The sequence below is a fragment of the Anarhichas minor genome, unplaced genomic scaffold, assembly GCF_050575085.1.
Source record: "Anarhichas minor isolate MPS153535 unplaced genomic scaffold, ASM5057508v1 ptg000010l, whole genome shotgun sequence".
Taxonomy (NCBI): Eukaryota; Metazoa; Chordata; class Actinopteri; order Perciformes; family Anarhichadidae; genus Anarhichas; species Anarhichas minor.
The window spans coordinates 647852-667500 of record NW_027466456.1 but is presented as its reverse complement, the minus strand read 5'-3'; the positions used below and the strand labels follow the sequence as shown (position 1 = coordinate 667500).

General features: G+C 45.9%; 1 protein-coding gene and 1 long non-coding RNA gene across 2 annotated transcripts in view; one reads left to right on the top strand and one right to left on the bottom strand.

Moving 5' to 3' along the window:
- lnx1 (ligand of numb-protein X 1) overlaps positions 1–7552 on the top strand; it is a 26666-nt gene extending 19114 nt beyond the window's left edge. The window contains exons 4-10 of the mRNA XM_076088521.1: positions 177–385; positions 471–881; positions 2402–2536; positions 4567–4744; positions 5617–5863; positions 6459–6617; positions 7380–7552. Of these exons, the coding sequence (XP_075944636.1) occupies positions 177–385; positions 471–881; positions 2402–2536; positions 4567–4744; positions 5617–5863; positions 6459–6617; positions 7380–7515 (1475 nt within the window). The 3' untranslated portion in view covers positions 7516–7552. The remainder of the gene's footprint in view (positions 1–176; positions 386–470; positions 882–2401; positions 2537–4566; positions 4745–5616; positions 5864–6458; positions 6618–7379) is intronic.
- A 1958-nt stretch (positions 7553–9510) lies between these two features.
- Positions 9511–19005, bottom strand: LOC142946893 (uncharacterized). Its single transcript, XR_012953154.1, has 3 exons — positions 18949–19005; positions 17597–17747; positions 9511–9609 (listed from the first exon to the last, which is right to left on the bottom strand). It is a non-coding gene; the product is annotated as an uncharacterized LOC142946893 (long non-coding RNA).
- Positions 19006–19649: the final 644 nt, after the last annotated feature.

Below are 19649 nucleotides of genomic sequence, written 5' to 3'. Positions count from 1 at the left end.
AGTTTGTTTTAGTAACCTGAGGGAGTAGAGACAGCTGGTTCCACTGCAGAACCTCTCCGCTCTCTCTCTCTCCTACTTCCTCCCCCTGTTATATTTGGCTCTTCGTCAAACCTGGTGTTTCATGTCGTCGTACAGTAACATTCAGAACTAAACCGTTCTCTTTCCTCTTCCCTCAGTGCTGCCTCTTCCTCAGCTGCATCACCTGATCCCTGACGGGGAGCTCACCAGTATTAAGATCACGCGGGCGGATCCCTCGGACCCGCTGGCCATCAGCATCGTTGGGGGCAACGAGACCCCGCTGGTTCGCGTCCTCATCCAGGATATCTACAGAGAAGGTGTGATTGCTCGGGACGGACGCCTGCTGCCCGGGGACATGATCCTAAAGGTATCGCAGTGAGAATGTGCTTCACGTCTCGGTAAGAATCGATCATAGTTTTAGCTTTTAAGCCTCTTCTCCGTTGCCCTCTCAGGTAAACGGCATTGACATCAGCAACGTGCCCCACTGCTACGCCCTGGCCACCCTCAAACAGCCCTGCCAGCTCCTCCGGCTAACCGTGCTCAGAGAACAGCGCCACCGCTACCGCTCGCATTCGCACGGCCACGGGCACGAGGTCGCCGGGGGCCACCCGTCTCACGGTCCGCCCCACCACCCGTTGAGGGACAACGCCATCCACGTGGTCCTGAATAAGTCCATCCCGGACGAGCAGCTGGGCATCAAGCTGGTGAGGCGGCCGGAGGAGCACGGCGTCTACATCTTCCACCTGCTGGAGGGCGGCCTGGCGGCGCGCGACGGGCAGCTGTGCGTCGGCGACCGTGTGCTGGCCATCAACGGGCACGATCTGCGCTACGGCGCGCCGGAACACGCCGCTCTGCTGATCCAGGTCAGTTCGGCCGGTCCTTCTTCTAAACCAATCGATGGAAAGTTCACAGTTGTGTCAGACTCGTCCACATGTTGTTGCAGCCCATAACGTGTGCTGTTCTTACCCAGAGTCCCCGAGGTATTACAGATAATTGTGGTGATTCAGGGCTAATTGTGCTGTTGCGTCTGCACTCGCTGCAGTTAATGGTACTTAATTGTGGTGGTTCCCTAATGGACTGGGCCATGCGGCCGCCTCTGGTTCCTGGTCGGTGCCAGTCAATGGCAGTGTTTTGTGGTTAATCGTTGGTTAATTGCTGTGTGTTAGCGGCGGACTGTGCGGGGTCTCTGTGCCTCGCAGTTCCTGTCTGACTGGCCTCTTGTGGGTCTCTGCGGAGCCTCTCAGAGCGGGCGCTTTCTGTCGGAGATTAACAACTGCCAGGGAAAAAATTCAATCAGTCCAGTTAAGGCAATAATGGGCTGGACTGGCTGATTCAGGAGGCAGCTCTGTGCTACAGAGACCAGGGGGGAGAGGGCCAGCCCGTCTGTCTGTCTGTCTGCCCGTCTGTCTGCCTGTTTGTCTGCCTGTCTGTCTGCCCGTCTGTCTGCCTGTTTGTCTGTCTGTCTGTCTGCCCGTTTGTCTGCCTGTTTGTCTGCCTGTCTGCCTGTCGGACCACAATGAGTGAATGAGTGTGGATGAACTGCAGGTTCAGTAGTAGGAGTTTGGAAAAATAAGACTGAGCCTGTATTTCTCCTTAAAGTGCTGATTCACCAAAGTAATATAAAAAAACATATTTTAAATGTAATATTTCAATTCAGTGAGCATCTTGGAATGAAAGTTATTATTAGACATTATTTTACGACCAGTTTTGAAGGAATAGTTTTGGGGAATATGTTTGATTTGTTAGATGAGTCGATTGATGCCGCTCTCATAATTATCTGTTGAATATAGGGCTGCAGCTGGTTAGCTTAGCTTAGCTTAGCTTAGCTTAGCATATAGACTGGAATCAGGGCTAAAAAACTAGCCAGGCTCCGTCTGAAGGAAACAAAATCCAGAACCTCTGATGAACATGTTATATCTTGTTTGTTTAATCCGCTCAGAACCCAAAATGTCAAAACAACAATTCACCGCTTGAAAGGTTAAAATGTGCCAAACTTTTTCTTACTGGTCTGGGATGCGACCAGTAACCTTTCAGAGTCTCCGCTGACATCTTACTCGTTGTTTCTTTTACACTTTGTCGGGATTAAACTAACGAGATGTAACATGGACGTATGAAGAGAACTGGATACAGGCAGAGTGAGTGACGGGGTTTCATAGGAAGGAACAAGGTCCCGCCTCCAACGCTGCATCCAGTTCTCTTTATACATCGATGGATTTAACATGTCAAATAGAGGCTAGCTGTTGACCCGTTTCCAGCCTTTGTGCTAAGCTAAGCTAAGCTAACCGGCTGTTGGTCAGACATGTGTCGGTCTTCTCAGTCTTTTCTTGCCACAGTATTGTTTGCAGCTCATCTCTGAACTCTGCTGTGTCTCACTGTTCTCCAGGCATCTGAGGAAGGCGTCCACTTCATCGTGTCTCGTCAGATCTGCCTGCCCACGCCGGACATCTTACAAGAAGCTCCGTGGGGGATGGACGGTCCTCCGCCTTATTCCCCCGTGGATATCGAGCAAACACTGCTGGTGAGCACCACATAGAGACGAGTACACCGACGCACAGAGAGGAGCTGTGTTCCTCCGGCTCCACTCTCTGATAAAAACCCTTTCAGGTGCAAATGATCCATGCAGGTATTATTCTCCCATCAAAGCTGAGCGTGTCAATCAAGCAGCATCGCGAGCAGAGAATCCTTGCATCTATATCGGCCATCTTTTCTTTTTTCTTCTTCTTCAGCACACAGAAACACAGCATCTTCCACCGTCATTCACGGACAGACTGGTGGGATCTGTTCTTCTAATAGGGATTTTTAGAGTCACTTTTTCAAGCTGAAAATGCATGATTTTAAATTTGGTTTAAAAGCAAGCAGAAAATTAGGCTTCTGTAGTTCACTATCCTTATAAATGCATCACATCGCCCTTCAAACATCGCACAATTTTGGGTTAATTACCCTGTAAAACAGTTCCAGTTTAGTTTAGCTGCTTAACTGAAGATAAAGGGATGCAAGCGTGTCTCTTTCTGGAGGTAACAAATCCTACCAGCACCTCTAAAGCTCACTAAATAACACGATGATATGAAGTCTGTACAGCGTCCAGCATTCCGACTCTCAGCAAGAAAGAAATTAACCATATTTCCCAAAATGCATTCCTTTTAGAGCCGTTATTTAGTTGGCTACGACTGACTTCTTTTTTTTATGGTAAGGATGCCATTTCAGAAAAGAGAAATGTCTCGACCACCATTGGAAACCCCCTTTTTTCTTTTCTCTTTGCTTCTCCTGAGCGAGTGCACATTTCCACACACTGCTCACCACTCAGTCGTGTATTGTGTAGGTCGGCAGCGAGCGTTCACACGGCTCCGGTCGGCCCCGAGGTCGTCCACGTGACCACGAGTGATCTCCTCCTGTGAGCGCAGCACAAATGTGTGAATGCAGCACGTTAGCGACGCAGCACGCTGCGCCATCCCATCAACCCCAATGTGTCCGTGTGTTATCATTACTGCTCCGCTCTCTCTCTCGGCGTCTGACACTCAAACACATAGAAATGGCTTCATCACACACACACACACACACACACACACACAGTCATGAATAAATCAGTCACTCCGTATCGAAAAAGACTAAATGAAGAGGCGCTTGAGCTGCCTGATGCCCCGTCCTAATAACACCATATATTATACATGACCAGTTATGCTAATGAGGTCATTCATCAATTAGCAGCTGTGTCTATGTCATAGGACTGTTGCCCCCGTTGCATATCATGGGTGGTACTCAAACGAAGTCTTCCTTCCATTAACGGGCTATCGCAAGTCCCAGAGAAAACAGCCCTTTATTAATATGCAAATGAGCGGCTCCACAATCTAATTAGGTGATGTCGTCTACATTAAGGTGCCCTTGGTGTAAAAATATGTTCATATCAAGTTTGGTCAAACTGATGTTGTATATCGGCCGATGCCCAAGCACCGATGCGACACCAGTGTGTTAAAAAAACAAAACGTACGTCAATAATTCCCTCTAATATCTAGTATATATTTCTATGAAAACATCTCCTTCAAACAAATGGATTCATTCAAGTTTCTCACCAAACTAAATGTAACAAGATTACATTTGAACGCATCAGGATAACGTTGTAACTTACCTGTACCCAATACTCATTTTTACTAAATGGAGCTTGAACGCATCGTAATAATAATAATCATACTTATCTAACCGGGCCGGACTGTGCTGCTAACGCTAACTAGCTGTGTAACATTAATAGAGGGAGAAATGGAGCGTTTCCCCACAGGTGTGCAGTTCTAGTTTGCACATGCTCAGTAGCACTCAGGCAGGGTGTGTGTGGATCAGGTCGCGAATGACATCAGTTGTTGTTTCTGTGCAGCGTAACTGAGCTGATCGAAGATACAACGTGATCTGATTGGTGCATAGACTCTGTGATACCAGATTCAGTATTTTGGGATGTGTGGGAGACGTTTCTGATATTGATATCGACAAAAACAGCCCTGTTGCTTTTAGATCTCCATTATTAATTGACCCTCCATTGGACCTTCTCTCTCTCTCTTGAAGGACTCCTGTCAGAAGCCTGCATGCTATGAGAAGAACGTTACTCTGACTAAGGAGCCGTACGACTCCCTGGGGATGACGGTGGCGGGCGGCATGTCCAGCCGAGGGTGGGACCTCCCCATTTACGTCACGAATGTGGACTCTGACGGAGTGGTGGGACAGGAGGGCTCCATCCGCAAAGGTACAAGCAATGTGATACGATTGTCCTCAGTTTTACAGATAATTACTCACTTATTGGAGGGAGAATTAGTTGTTTTTTTAAATGAGGTTGTTGTCTACTGTTGAGCTCACATTACGGCTGGCAGACTTGGCTTTGGCGATGAATACTTTGTGTATTACAGACGGGCTGATTGATGAATTATGTTTCATTATGAAGTGTATTCATCCGGCAGAAAGACGCGGCGATGCTGCCGCGGTTCGGTGCTCCACAAATTGGCTCCGACGCACTTCAAGCAAAAGCAACAAACAAACAAACAAACATTAGCACAGCAGAGCTCGGGACTTCTTGTGTTCCGTTTGTGGAGCGCTTCATTATTTTGTTAGATGAAATCAGTCGGCTCTGAAAATAGAGCGAAATGCAAAAAAGCGGCACAGGCGTAACGGGATGTACCAGCAGCAGTGTTGAGATCCTGTAATGCAGCTGATTGCAGCTTATTAAGCGAGAGAGAATAACAGGAGCAGGAAGACTTTGTTCTGGATGGTCCGAGGTGCACGTTACAGTATTTATACGGGACGTCGCAGCAGCAGCTGTCTCCGTTTGTGTGCTCGTGAAACTTGTTTGTGTTTTGAAATCGGACCACTCATTTGCATGTCCGCCCGGGGCTTTGCGTCGCTCACTAGCGGGCTGCACCGTCTGTTTTCCCCTTCGCACCACTTTCATCGCCGCGAGGCTTTCTAAAGCACAGGTGGCGCTCTGTTTCCACCCCCTTTGTGTTGATGCTGGAGCGAGAAGGTTGTTGAATATTAAACAGGCAGATGATGAGTCCAGAGCGCCCCTGAGGTCTTTTGAAAAGCATTAATCAGGCTGTCCTCTTCCTCCCCCCCTCCTCACAGGCGACATCCTGCTAAATGTGAACGGGGTGGACTTGACGGGGGTGACGCGAGGCGAGGCCGTGGCCAACCTCAAGAACACCTCCTCTCCCGTCGTGCTCAAGGTCTTGGAGATGCGTCCGCCGGAGGAGAGCCTCCAGGAGTGCTCTCTGCCGCCCTGCCTGACCCCGTCACCCACGGACAGCACCAAGAGCCCGCTGCCCAACGACGACTACTCGCCACTGTGGGTGTCGTGGCTGCAGCTGCCCAGGTATAATTGACACATCCCCCCCCCCTACACACACACACACACACACACGCACACACACACACACACACACATACTGGTCCTTTTGACCTCCGCCAGCTGGCATTCTGACAGAGCCAGCTGGGGAGCGAATACTCATTATACTTTCTAACTTTTCCGCTTTACATATTCAGATGCTATTTCATCAGCAGAACTTCTGAGAATGAAAAACCTTCCCTCGGATTGTAACGTACAAATTTATCTTAATAGGATGTTGAGACGCTGGCGCGCTGACAGCAGTAAACAACTACTGCTCCTTAAAGTAAATAATAAAAATGTGTTTCTCCTCAAACAGCAAATTGATTAGGAATCAGAACAAAGCTCTGAGTCACCATGGGGGTGTCTAGACCAGTGGTGCAGCTTTAAATATGCTAGAATGCTATATATATATATATATATGTACAGTCCAACTATTCTCATTGTTTCTTATCTGCTGGGAGGAAAAGTCACACCTTTATTCAAAGAGGCCTTTGTTGTCTGTACAGACGTAAGGGTTATACAATTTAAAGACGCAGTGTAGAGATTAGTGGTTTTAATCTCTCTCTCTTGGCTCATGCAGACACCTCTACTGCTGCAAAGACATCGTCCTGCGGCGGAGCACTTCGGGCAGCCTGGGCTTCAGCATCGTTGGGGGTCAGGAGGAGGTCAACTGCAATCAATCCTTTTTCATCCGCTCCATCGTGGAGGGGACGCCGGCCTACAACGACGGCAGGATAAGGTATGCGGCAGGAAAACTGCCCGTGAGCAAAACGGCTTTAGAGCAGCTTCAACACCTGTACGAGCAAAAAAAGACAATTTTCAATTTATATCCGTAAAGTCATTTCTTGGTTTCCATTAATTACGTTAATTGTGATCATTTACATGATCCGACTATCAGTTAATCGGTTAACTTCCTGTCAGCTGCTGCATTAACAAAACCCTGCAGAAAATACAAAGGGGCCCAATTCAAAATGTATATGTTCTTTGAAAAGGTCTATAGAGACAACGAATATCAGCTGATCGATCGATCGGAGCGCCGTTAACGGAGCAAAGATCAAAATGCGGAAATTAACTCCAGCAAACAAGTCAGAGGCAAGAAATGTGCAACAAAATGATAGAATTGGATGAATATAGCTTTTTGAAAATGTCAACGGAGCGTCGGAGAAAAGGAAAAACGCTGCTTGTACTTCACGTTATTTTTTTCTTAAAGGTACAGTGTGTAGCATTTAGAGGTCAATCGGCAGAAATTGAACTTAGTGTTGTTAAGTTTTTGTCTCCATATGGAGCGGGTCATCTCTCCGGAGTCCACAATGTTTCTACAGTAGAAGTTTTAGTTAGTTGCGTTCTGCAAACTCACCACTAGATGCTGCCAGATCCTACACGATGTACCTTTAAAAGGAAAATCACCCAGTTAGTTACCGGTTAACGGGAGTCAGGCTAACAAAAGCTAAACCTAGAGGTTAACAATGCTCTTTTCAATTGGCCGTGTCGCTCTGTGTAGGTGTGGGGACATCTTGCTCGAGGTGAACGGGAAGAGCACATGGGGGATGACCCACACGGCGCTGGTGCGCCTTCTAAAGGAGCTCCGGGGCCGGATCACCCTGACCATCGTCTCCTGGCCGGGCAGCCTGCTGTAGCGCCGCCTCGGTGGCACTGACCAAGGAATGTGTGGAGGCGGAGATTTGAGACCGGCCGACCACCCCCGAGTGTAGAATAGTGCTATCTGGACGGACGGACGGACACGGCTGAGACTTTTGCCGTGAGTTTCGGAGAGGGACAAACATGAGACTGGATTGTTACCAGAGGTTAACTTGCCCCTCCGAGAACACTGAGCGTGTGGGGGGGGGGGACCAGGATATTGTTGTTATCTGTTTGGAGGTCATTCTCTGGCACAGCATCCAGCGAGTGGAGCCGGTGGATCGAGGAGGAGACACAACACGTTGCCAATTCCAGTAGTTATATATTAGGGTATGCGTTAAGTTGGACTCACATTTCTTTACTGTAAATGTTGGGTGTCTAAAAAAAACCTAAAAAAGGTACTGATCCAAGCACTTGTAATACGTTTCTTTTGGTTTGTTTGTGGTTTGGCCTTTGAACGTAGGCTCCATCCTGTTTGTACTGACAGTGGTTGTCATCTTCATCACGACACGTTGCCAAGTAGTCGTCTGTGTTGAGCTTTCTCTCTGTTTTCAGAAGCAATGGCTAAATTATCCAACCACTGGCAATAAGATATATATAAAAAAAATAAAAGATCAATGTGTTCATAACATGTTAAAAAAATATTGAATTAGGTGACATTGTGGAGGCCTTACTCATTTTCTTACTTTTAAGAAGAAAAAATAACTGACTTGGTTTCTGTGTGTCGGCGGACGGTCTGAGGCCCGTCTGCTGCGGTTCTGTCTGTCACGCTTCGGCCTGTGTAGTATATCTGACGGTACATTTGGTTAAATGATCAATAAAGTCATTTGAAAAAGAGAGTTGTGGGAGGAAACTCTTACTTTAATACACTGAAACTGATGCAACATAAACATTTTCTCCTTCGCTTCTCCAATAAAACTCACACTTTCTGATGAAACACACTGCAAGATGCCACAGGGCAGGTCTCATGAAATAGATTGAGAGACTGACAGTCAGTCGTATTTTAACTTCCTCTCTTGGTCAACACAGAACATCTTGTTGGTCTTCTTGTCCTTCTTATTTCTTTTTGTGTTTACTCTGACTGTCTCTGTCCTCAGCACTGTCCCTCCTCTTCCTGCTGCTGCTGTTGAGGACATAGAAGACAATCACGTGATAATTCTGTCGTCTTTCATTCTGTCTTTCATGAAGACTGTGAGTGTGTGCATGGATGGATTACTGATCGGGACAACTGGGCACTAAGTGTCGGGGGCTTGCAAAATGTCACTGAAAGAGACGCGTACCGACCAGGAAGAGACACAAAATGACCACAAAGAGACATAAAACGACTACAAAGAGACGCAAAATGACCACAAAGAGACATAAAACGACTACAAAGAGATGCAAAATAACCACAAAGAGACATAAAACAACTACAAAGAGATGCAAAATAACCACAAAGAGACATAAAACAACTACAACGAGATGCAAAATGATTACAAAGAGCTGAAACTGATAAAAAGAGACACAAAAAGACAACAGAGAGACACAAAACGACTACAAAGAGACAAAACAACTACGAAGAGACACAAAATTACTACAAAGAAACACAACTACAATCAAATAGGGAAAAACAACCACAAAGAGACACAAAATGGCGGCTGTGGGTAGAGCGGATCAACTACGAGGTTTGCTGTTCGATCCTTAGCTTCTACTGTTGGTGTCGAAGTGTCTGCTTAGGACGGTCAATGAGGTCATATTTCATGTATGTCCCTGTAGGAGTGTTCTAAAGTTAAGTAAGTGTGTTGCTCCTGTGTAGCAGAGCTGGTGGAGTGTTAAACATGTCGGTGCCCAGCAGTCCGTCGAGTGTTTCTCTGTTAAACCTGCTGGAGGATTTCTGCCTCTCTCCGCCATCGTCTCCGTGGCTCCTCTCTCCGTGGCTCCTCTCTCCGTGGCTCCTCTCTCCGTGGCTCCTCTCTCCGTGGCTCCTCTCTCCGTGGCTCCTCTCTCCGTGGCTCCTCTCTCCGTGGCTCCTCTCTCCGTGGCGTTCTTCTCTTTCTCCACCAAATCTTTCAAACCCGTAGCGTTTGTGTCTTTGCTCTGCGGCGTCTCTGCCGCTGAAAAATATTACACATTGCAGGGATTTTTAGTTTTGCATTTGCTACTGATGAAACTGGAGGCTTTTTTTCATGGGTAAATAATAGAAAGGGGAGAAAGAGCTCGTAGTCCCCCCCCCACCCTCTGTCCCAGAGTAACAAAGAGCCAAACTCTAGTGTCACCGCTTGCCCTTTACTGTACATTAAACTCAAACAGGCATGCTGCAGTATCCTCTAAGCTAAAGTAAATTGATTATTCACTGTAGGAGCTGCAGTCCTGTGAGACTACAACACCATCACTGTAGGAGCTGCAGCTCTGTGAGACTACAACACCCATCACTGTAGGAGCTGCAGTCCTGTGAGACTACAACACCATCAGTCATTACTCTCAGCTCTGCTCTCTCACATGACCTCTGAAAACATTTTCAGTCAAAAACATTAGCAGAAGCTGCCTCCTCTGAAGGTCTGTTACAGTGTGACTGTGTCGTCCCACTCGTTCCCACTGCTGCACTCAGTTCATCATTGACATGTTGAACAGTTACTGGACGTAAACTGTTCAGACTAACAGCTCAGAGAGGATGAACGTCGTCTCCTACATAACGAGGATTAAAGCCGACGATCCGCAAACAACTGGTTTCATCACAACCAAGTCAGATCTGAGGCTGTGATGACCACGTTTCATATTTACACATTAGATCTAATTAATATGTAGATTCTACTAATGTGCTACTAATGTGACCTTGTTAGGGAACTGACACATCTTTACAATATAACTAGCTGCCTCTTTTGGCACCATTCCAATACTACAAAGTGAAATGAAGAGGAATTCAGACTAAAGAGATATCCTTTTATATATTGTAGACTCTACAATGTAGAGTCTCTCAGTAAAATCTCTTTATTTCCAGCACGGACAGCTTTGCTTGTGCTTTGATAGGATGCTGTCCACAAGCTAACCCCCGATAACGTGAAGTCTTAAAACCGCCCCAGGTCTGAAAGCAACAACACAGTCGATCACTTTAGAAACTCATCAGAGGCGAGATGTATGTAGAGACATCAGGTCGTTTACAGGCAGAAACCTCCAGTTCTGCCGAGTGAAGTCAATACTGAAGTGTCTTAAAGCTGCATTCTCTCTAGTGTCCACCAGGGGGCGACTCCTCTGGTTGTATAGAAGTCTATGAGAAAATGACTCTACTTCTCTCTTGATTTATTACCTCAGTAAACATTGTAAACATGAGTTTATGGTCTCAATCTCTAGTTTCAAGTCTTCTTCAATACAGCATGATGTTCATTTAGTACATTATGGTCCATTTAGAGTCAAACAGACCATAAAGCAGGGGATGCTTTAGGGCGGGGCTACACAGTGATTGACAGGTCTCTACCAGAGACGTATACGGCGTCTCTACGTCACTCCTCCTTAATCCAAATTTGGTAACTTCCGTTCACTGGCTGCGAAAAAACACGACAACATGGTGATGGTTCCGGTGGATCCAGCAGAAACTGGAGTCAAGACTTTAATCTATGTGCGCTACTCGTTGTTGACAGTCCAATTAGCAACTTCAGACGTGAGATTCATTAAGCCAATAAAAAGCAGACGGACTGTTTACCTGCATTCAACTGAAGGCTGATCAAACATCAGTGGTCAATATTACTCCAATTACAAACGCAAAACAGAACTCTTCCGTTGCCAAAGTCTTGTCCCGTTGCCCTCGGATCATATACGTGAATGCAGCTGGATGGTAGAAAGGACGAAGACTGATCGACACCAAAACAAGTTTCACCTCTCTGTCACCGTTTGTTTTCTCTTTGGTTTGACGACCTCCAATTCAATGAAGTCATTGATGGAACCGTGATCGTGTAGAGACACCGGCGGCAATCAGTTAGCTCCGGACACAACAAAGATATATTATTTCCGAAGGAGGGTGAGCGTATAATCGAAACGAAATTGGGGACTCAGGTCAATTTAAAGCTACAAAAGAGAAGAAAACATCGGCGGAGTGTGTGAGAAACAAACAAGAGCAGAGCTTTGACCTCCACAACACAGTAAGCTGGTGTGTTTATTCGTCCCGGAGACGTTTCCTCCATGTTAGTTCTTGTTTAGTCCAAATCAAGCAGCAGTTTACTGCTACTTCAGATCGGCTGGTCGTTATAAGTCGAGACAGAGAAACACTGAGTACAGATGACACTTGTTTGTTGGATTCAAGAGAAAGAGCTCAACGTGTGCTGAAGGGGAATCTCTAGTGTCTTCTACACGTTTACAGTTCCACCTTGGCACAGCTTGCAGCTTTAGAATAATCACCCTGACCTTTTAGAAGAGTCTTCACGCTGAAGACTATTTTTTCTCTGCCTCCATAAAAGTATCATCTGGCTCCAGAAGACTTCACAGGAAAAGTGCAGAAACTGCAGAGCGAAGGCGAAGAACGGCTCACACACGGCTGCAGTAATTATTACCATCCCACTCGCTCAGCAGAGAGATAGGAAGAGCCTTTAGGGCCAGAGCAGTTGCAAGTACAAAGCTGCATATATTCAATATTTGGAGACAGCTCTTGTGTTAGCGGCGGGGGATTAGGACCCAAGGCCCACATTTGTTCTTGCTCAGAGCCATTAGCTTTAGTCAGATGCTTCCCAAGGAGGCCGTGCTGGAGGAGGGAAACGTAGCACGGGAAGCCTCGGGATCTGTTTTCACATTTTAGGGTTTTTATTCGTCGGCAGATTTGATCAAAACGCCTGTCGCGGTGTAATTCTGTCTGAAGGAGATTCAGGGAGCCGTGCAATTTATGATCGGCACAATTAAGATGAAAGGAGTAAAAAGGAGGGGTAGAAGGAAACGTCTAATAACCGGAGGAGCAGGATGATGTTGTTTTGGCTTCGTTACGGTTTGAGATGCCAGAAGAAACACAACGGTGCCAGTGTGGCAGAACTTTAGGTTCAGCTTTTCTGTCCAGAAAAAAGTTAGTTCTCTCAAAGATGATAGAATAAACGCTTCATTACCGTCTCTCTCCTGTTCTACTCTGTTCCTACTCTGTGATAATCACGCTTTACATTTACATATTGGAGCCGATTAATATGTAGATTCGACTAATGTGACCTCGTTTGGTAACTCGGACACGTCCCATGATGCAATGTGTCTAAACGCACCAGCACAGTTAATCCCACTTAGCCCTGTTTTGTGTTTCTCTAAATGTGCATCAGAAGCCAGTTGGATGTGAAGACGCCGTGTTGTTTGTTGAAGAGACCAAACACTAAATACTAAATCTTTATTTTAGTGTCACAAACAGGGTCCCACACCTGGAGAAGAACGAGTTTGACAGGGTGAGCCTACCAGACGCAGAGTAGGGCGGGTCATCCCTTTGCCATGGCAGGAAAACAATGACGTCACTCTGCATGATAATGAACCATGTGATTCTGTTTGTTGCACAGAGAGTTTGTAATTTTGGAACAATGAGCGTTTGTTTTCAGGATAACAGGCTTTTCAGTCCAATGAGACATTTTTCAAACTATTGGGGTTTCCGAATAACAGCCCCCCCATTCAGACGCTAAAGGCTGCTTTGGACTCGGGGGGGGGTCACTGACAAGGCTGTCGTACTTGGGTGTGAGACCTGGTTTGTCCTTGGACGGCGACCCTCCAAACTCCTCCTGGGTTAGTGAGGATCGTAGATTCGGCCAAATGGACGTCCATTTAATCCGGTTATTGATGGAACCATGATGGTGCCGCCAATCGGTTTGTTCCAGACAGAACAGAGATATATTATTACCGTCGAAGGGTGAGTGGAAAATCAAACGAAATTTGGGGCTTGTGTCAATTTAAACCTACAAAGGAATAGAAAGTGCAGCAGTTTGTGTGAGAAGATTAGCGGTGAGCAGCAGAGAGCTTTAACCTCCAGAACAAAGCCAGCAGGTGAGCACGTTCTAAAGGCTGTTAGTGATGAGACACAGAAGTAACGAATACAGAAGGATGTGTGGAAGCTATAAGAGAGAACTGTTGAATAAATGTCAAATGCGAGGACAAGCAAGCACTTCTGAAGGACCACCAGAACTGATCCGGTACAGACTCCGACATTGGCTCTGCAAAGAAAAGAGTTTCATGGATGAAGTTAAGTCAGAAAGACAAAAAGTAAGTCACATTAAGGGCTAAGTACGTGTGCTAGAGGGAGAAATAAAACCAGATGTCTGTGGAAGAAAACACAGGCCTCGAGTCAGAGCCTGAAGAACGGGAAAGAAAGTGTCACCAGGCACAGAAACAGCCGAGGAGAATCAAGTAAAAAGGCAGGTTCTACTGAAGCAAAGAGGCCTTTTGGACCTGAAACAAAAACCTGCTGCTGCTCCAAATCACGAGGATTCTCTTTCAAAACCACAGGCCAGACGTCTGAAAGTGTAACAAACGTCTCCAGCTAGGAAAAGGAGTCACTCCATTGTGCTTTAATGCAAACTGAAAACGTTATTATTGACCGGCGCAAGTTATAGTTTGAGGCTGTGAAAACGCTTTTTAATTAACAACGCTCTAATTTGGTTCCGTTGCATTGTGTCACAGCGGCCTTTTCTTCAGTCATCACTTCCTGTGTCACATTCAGTCAGCTAAACTCTTTGTTAACACGGAAACTAGCCCGACAGCACTTTCTAATGAAGCCTTTTAGGCCACGTTTAAGCAGGAAGACAATTATCATTTTAATTCCCTCGTCACACCGGGGCTCCTCCACTCCATTATCTTCCAGTGAACTTACTAATGTGTGCAGAAGACCAGTGATCAAACGAAGCAGAAGGTTTTTAAATTAAATTCACATCTTTTGGAGCGCGCGCGTGTGTGTGTGTGCGATGCCGTATGTAAGAAAGTGGATCAATTGTGGTGCCGTGAAAGAGAAGATGGCGGTTATCATCCAGAGATGTCTGGATGATAAACCTGTGCGTCCACTGGAACGGTCGGAGGGGGAGGGGGGAGAAACACAGTTCATCGCCCACTGGATGAACACATGTGAGTGTTAAGCTCATGGAATCTATTAGCGGTGGCGGTCACAGCCACAGCTGATAACCAGTAGCTGAGGCCTCCAGGGCGGCCATTCCTCTCACTCTCTGTGACTCAGCTTCTACATCAGCAAATACAACATTCAACCAAACTGGGAGACTCACGTTTTTCATTGTATTCTTTGCTGAGAATTCAAATTAAAGGTGTTTGAGATTAAACTAAATGCTGTCCCAGTGTACTTACTATTTAGATATTTTCATTCTTTAAAAATCACCAGAATGCAGAAAACAAAGTGTGTAAAACTTTGTGTTTTAGAGACTCTTTGGTTTCAAAATTCTACCTCACCAATGATCAGTAAGAGGGAAAACAACAAAGCAGTGGAGGGCTCCATCTGTTTCTCTCTTTCACACTAACAATGAATCCCTCCGGTTCCAGTCTAAAAATAGCTCAGAGCAGAGTCATAAATCAATGTAACACATAACCTGTACATGTGAGCGTGTGTGTGAGCGTGTGTGTGAGCGTGTGTGTGTGTGTGTGTGTGTGTGTGTGTGTGTGCGTGCGCCTGATCATGCGACGCCTGATCATGTGACCAGAATGGAGGGCAACACACATCAACCGAAGTGTGAGCGGCACAGTCTGACGACAGGAATAGAACAGATCCATCGGTCTGATGAATATCTGAATCTCCTGAGCGTTCTGTGTGTGTCTGTCTCACACATGTGATTCCACAGCTTCCTGTCTACTTCAGTTCGCCTACAGACTCCCAGATGTCCCCACGTCCCACTTCCCTCATTTGACCCACAAGACTTTCAAATCCATTGTTGTCAACAACATCACAGCTTTTGCAACCGCACACAGACTGAAATAATAGGAAAGATATCAGCTGTACTGAGTGCATTTGTAGCTGTGACTATTAAGGGAAAATAAACTTCTGATGTGATGCCAGTGTCTCGGTCAATGGCAACAGCAGGAATATGAAACGTGTCGACTCAGTCAGCAGAAGAAATGTTGGAATTTTATGTTTCTGAACCAAAAATATTAATACGTTTAATACCAAAGTCGTATCACGCTGGCAGAACCACACAATGCTATGTGGTTAACGTTGTGAAATGATTGGTTTAGGCAACAAAACTACTTGGTTAGAAAGAAAGATTATGGTTTGTATAACATCGTAACGCGTTGTTATACATCGTAACGTATTGCAACACAATATTCAAAAAAACATCGCAAAGCAAAGTCGCAACTTTTCATCGCGACAACGTAGCTCGACAACGTAACCAAACACAGTAACATAACTTAATGTAATAACATAATAAATATCAATCGCCCTTTGTGGATTTGCTCTTTATACCCGTTAACAGTTATTTCGCTGTACTGCGTCACTTGCTCTGACCGAATCCAGAAACGTTGTCATTCAACATTGCCGTGGTTTGTAGAAGCGTTCAATGGCATTGTGTTGTAGTGTCACACTCATCCTTCCATACAGTATGAGCTTCAGGTCAGCTGAGGAGGATGTGAGGAGGGAAGTTGTGCCTGCGTGTATTCTAGTTGGCAGCTGCCTAAATTGATGAAAATGGAATAGACATCTGGCAAACGGTCAACACTGAGTGTGCAGAGACAATGTAGGGCACGACTTGGCTTGTGCATGCATGTGAGTGTTTCAGCTCAGGAACACTGTCAGACTGTGGGGTAGTGGGGCACTATGTGAGGTTTGGATATCAGATCGGCTCTTATCAACCCTGAGCCGCAGGCAGGAAGGACTCCAGCTCCACGCAGCGGAGCATACCATGAATTATTTCTTGGCAAATACAGCGAGTTATTCTGTAATCTCGCTGCACCAGAACAAAAAATTATAATAATCAAATAAAACTATTTCTGTACATACTGGCGATAAGTTCTCCTGACCTTGCAAAAAGTCTTGATTTTGGTCACAATAGTCTTTTGCAATAGTGTGAATTTCTTCGTCATCACTGTTTATATCACAGCTATCAGCTGGGGGGGGGGGGGGGGGGGGGGGGGGTGATATGAGAGGAACCAATCCCGGACACTAAGAACACTCAGTGACTTTACAGAGACACACAAAACTGATGCAGGCTGCAGTTGGTACAAGCCAAATATTTTCTAATCCATTTTTTTTTCCGTCCACATTTGGAACATTTGGTTTTCTGCTTCTTGAGCCAGTCGGTATAAGGGGACGCTCACATGTTGCCTCTTAAAACGCGTGGAAACACCTTTAACCAGGATGTAGTGAAGTCCTTGTATGGCGAGAATGAAACAAGTAAAATAGTCCGTGGGACAGATATTAAAGCGCCGGGTTGTCCTGTACTAAAGTGATTAACTTCACCTCTACGCATTTGCCGTAGACGGATATTTACGGAAGACAGAAATAGAATCTGCCAGCTGTGATTGGTTGTCCCTCGTCACATGTTATGCGGCTCAGCGTTCCAAAAGTTGAACTACTTTTATCCCGAGGCTCAGCCGTCAGGCCCTGAAAAACAGGCGCTTGGGAAACACTCGAGCACCCCAACTCTCGCTTTTCGCGTATCTACATTAACAACAATGGATTTACGGGTGCAAAAAATCCGCCTCCTGCAGAAACTACCATCACGTACCACTATACAGTCGTGCTTAAATATCACCCAGCACCGACACCAACGAAAGACTCCGCCCTCATCTCCCGCCTCACCTGGCAAACAGACCGTTACCACATCCTCACTCTTTGTTCTGTTTTTGTCTTTTCTTTGACGCTTTCAATCACTCTACAGCTAATCTCACTCGTGTGTGAGACAAAGAGGGAGAAACTGGCTGCAAACGCACACATATTGAAGGAGCCCAGAACCGACTGGATGTCTGGACCAGAACCAACACACTATATGTTGCCCGGGCCAGAAGGCCACAGCTGCTCAGCAGACATTTGCATGTTTCCTGATGGAACAGGGTGCGTGTGTCTGGTGCTTGATCAACATGGTGCACAAAAGGGAAACAGACTTGAGGATGACCTTCATTAAATTAACTGACCAAAGGGGTTCACTTCAAGTCACTGAGACTCACCTGTGTGAGGAGGAACAGCTCCCCCTGTCTCTATCTCTTCCTCTGCTAGCGTGTCCATCACAACGGCCGTGATCTCTGGATCTGTCTCTGTCACGGGTCCAGCTCTGGCCAGCGTTGGAGGCCATACTCCTCGGGGTTAAGGATGATGCACCTAAACAGAGAGCCACACAGCTGACTAGAGAGGACCAAACACAGCATCGGACAGTTTCATGTCCTCGATACGTAAACTAAGCGTTCAGAGCAGCACCATTTTCTGTTGAACTTCTTCAAAAACAATACTTAATGTTACCTCTAATGGCAACTTGCTATCATATTCAGGACATAAACTCACTGGAAGTTCAAACTGAATATATATATAGGGCAGGTACTAAAATAAAATATGTATAAAAAGCTGTCCTAAAAATAATCAAAGCCAACCTTCAAAAGGCTGTGAATTGATCTTTCTAAAAGACTTGCAGGTTTTTAGATCCAAATCACATATCCTAGTCCTTATTGAAATGTTTCTGGATTCAAACAGTTGAAAGTGTGAAGTCAGTAAATTCCCAGAGCGACTGACTCAAGGAATCCATCAACAGAGCCAGAAAACCGAGGAGCAACACTCCTCTTCCATCTTGATTGATAGGCTGTATCTAAGGTCACAATCCAGTCGGCAGAAAAAATGTTTGCATCGTATGTTTCTGCAAACTACAGGAGGCGTAGAATGTCAAAGTTTCTGCACCAAAAATAAGTTTTGTGGATTATTTCATATCAGCCTTGTATCACGCTTGTAGAAACGTAGCGTGACAACGTAGCGTGACAACGTAGCGTGACAACGTAGCGTGACAACGTAGCGTGACAACGTAGCGTGACAACGTAGCGTGACAACGTAGCGTGACAACGTAGCGTGACAACGTAGCGGTACAACGTAGCGGTACAACGTAGCGGTACAACGTAGCGGTACAACGTAGCGGTACAACGTAGCGGTACAACGTAGCGGTACAACGTAGCGGTACAACGTAGCGTGACAACGTAGCGTGACAACGTAGCGTGGTAACTTCAATGTTAACTTTTGGTTTCACACAGGACACAAACAGCTGTCTCCTGGGTGAAAGTCCTAGGTTTGTTTGTTGCGTCCACCTCCCCTCCCCTCCCATCTGCTTTTAGAGGACTTCCTCACTTGTTTCCCCGTTATTACATGTGACTTTCAATAACAGTTGCTCGATATGCTCATACGTCACTTGCTCTGACCAAAATGCAAAAGCTTCCACATTCAACGTATGTGGTTTGCAGAAACGTCATCATCATGGTGTAGTATGTGCAGAAGATTATTATGAAACATTATACACTCTGTACTTGTAGAAGTAGACATGTACCTGATGAACGTTGGTGCAGTGAAGTTAAGAGGTCATCAAAGCCTTTAGAGTTTCCACTGAAGATAAAACAAACAGAGAACATACTCTCAAGTCAAGTCACACATAAAACCTCCCTATGACCCCACAATCAGTTTACAACATGCAGATTTTATTGAAATAGTGCAGTTTGTTCTATTTGTGGCAACATGTGAAGTCAATCTTTTATAGTATTTCTCTCCTCGTTGAATATAAACTCCTGACATGTATTGCCAGTTGAGATTGTGAAATGAAACGGAGCAATCAAAGTTACAGATCAAACAATGAAACTGGTCTTCATGATCAAAGCACTTTTCCGAATGGACAGCTGTGTGTTCTGAGTGTTTGAAGTGACTGGCTCTTTGTCGGAGCGCTGTGCTCGCCAACCCATGAGGAACGCATGGAGGGAGTTCTGCTGCTACTATCTGGATGGAACCAACACCCGCTTCCAATTGAAAGCTTCCGAGTGTGCAGAAGGTGTGTATGAAGCTCGGCCAATGGGATAGCTTCCCACCAGGTGTGAGCCATTAACCCCGTATTGAGCAGGTCCGTCATTCATTGTGCTACGTCAGCAGTTTTCTCTCTCTACTATTTCTGATGTTGCTGTAACAGAGATGTGGAGAGGCTTGTTTGTGAATGGAGGAATGAGCACGTGGCTGCTGGCATGACACTGAAATGCACCACAA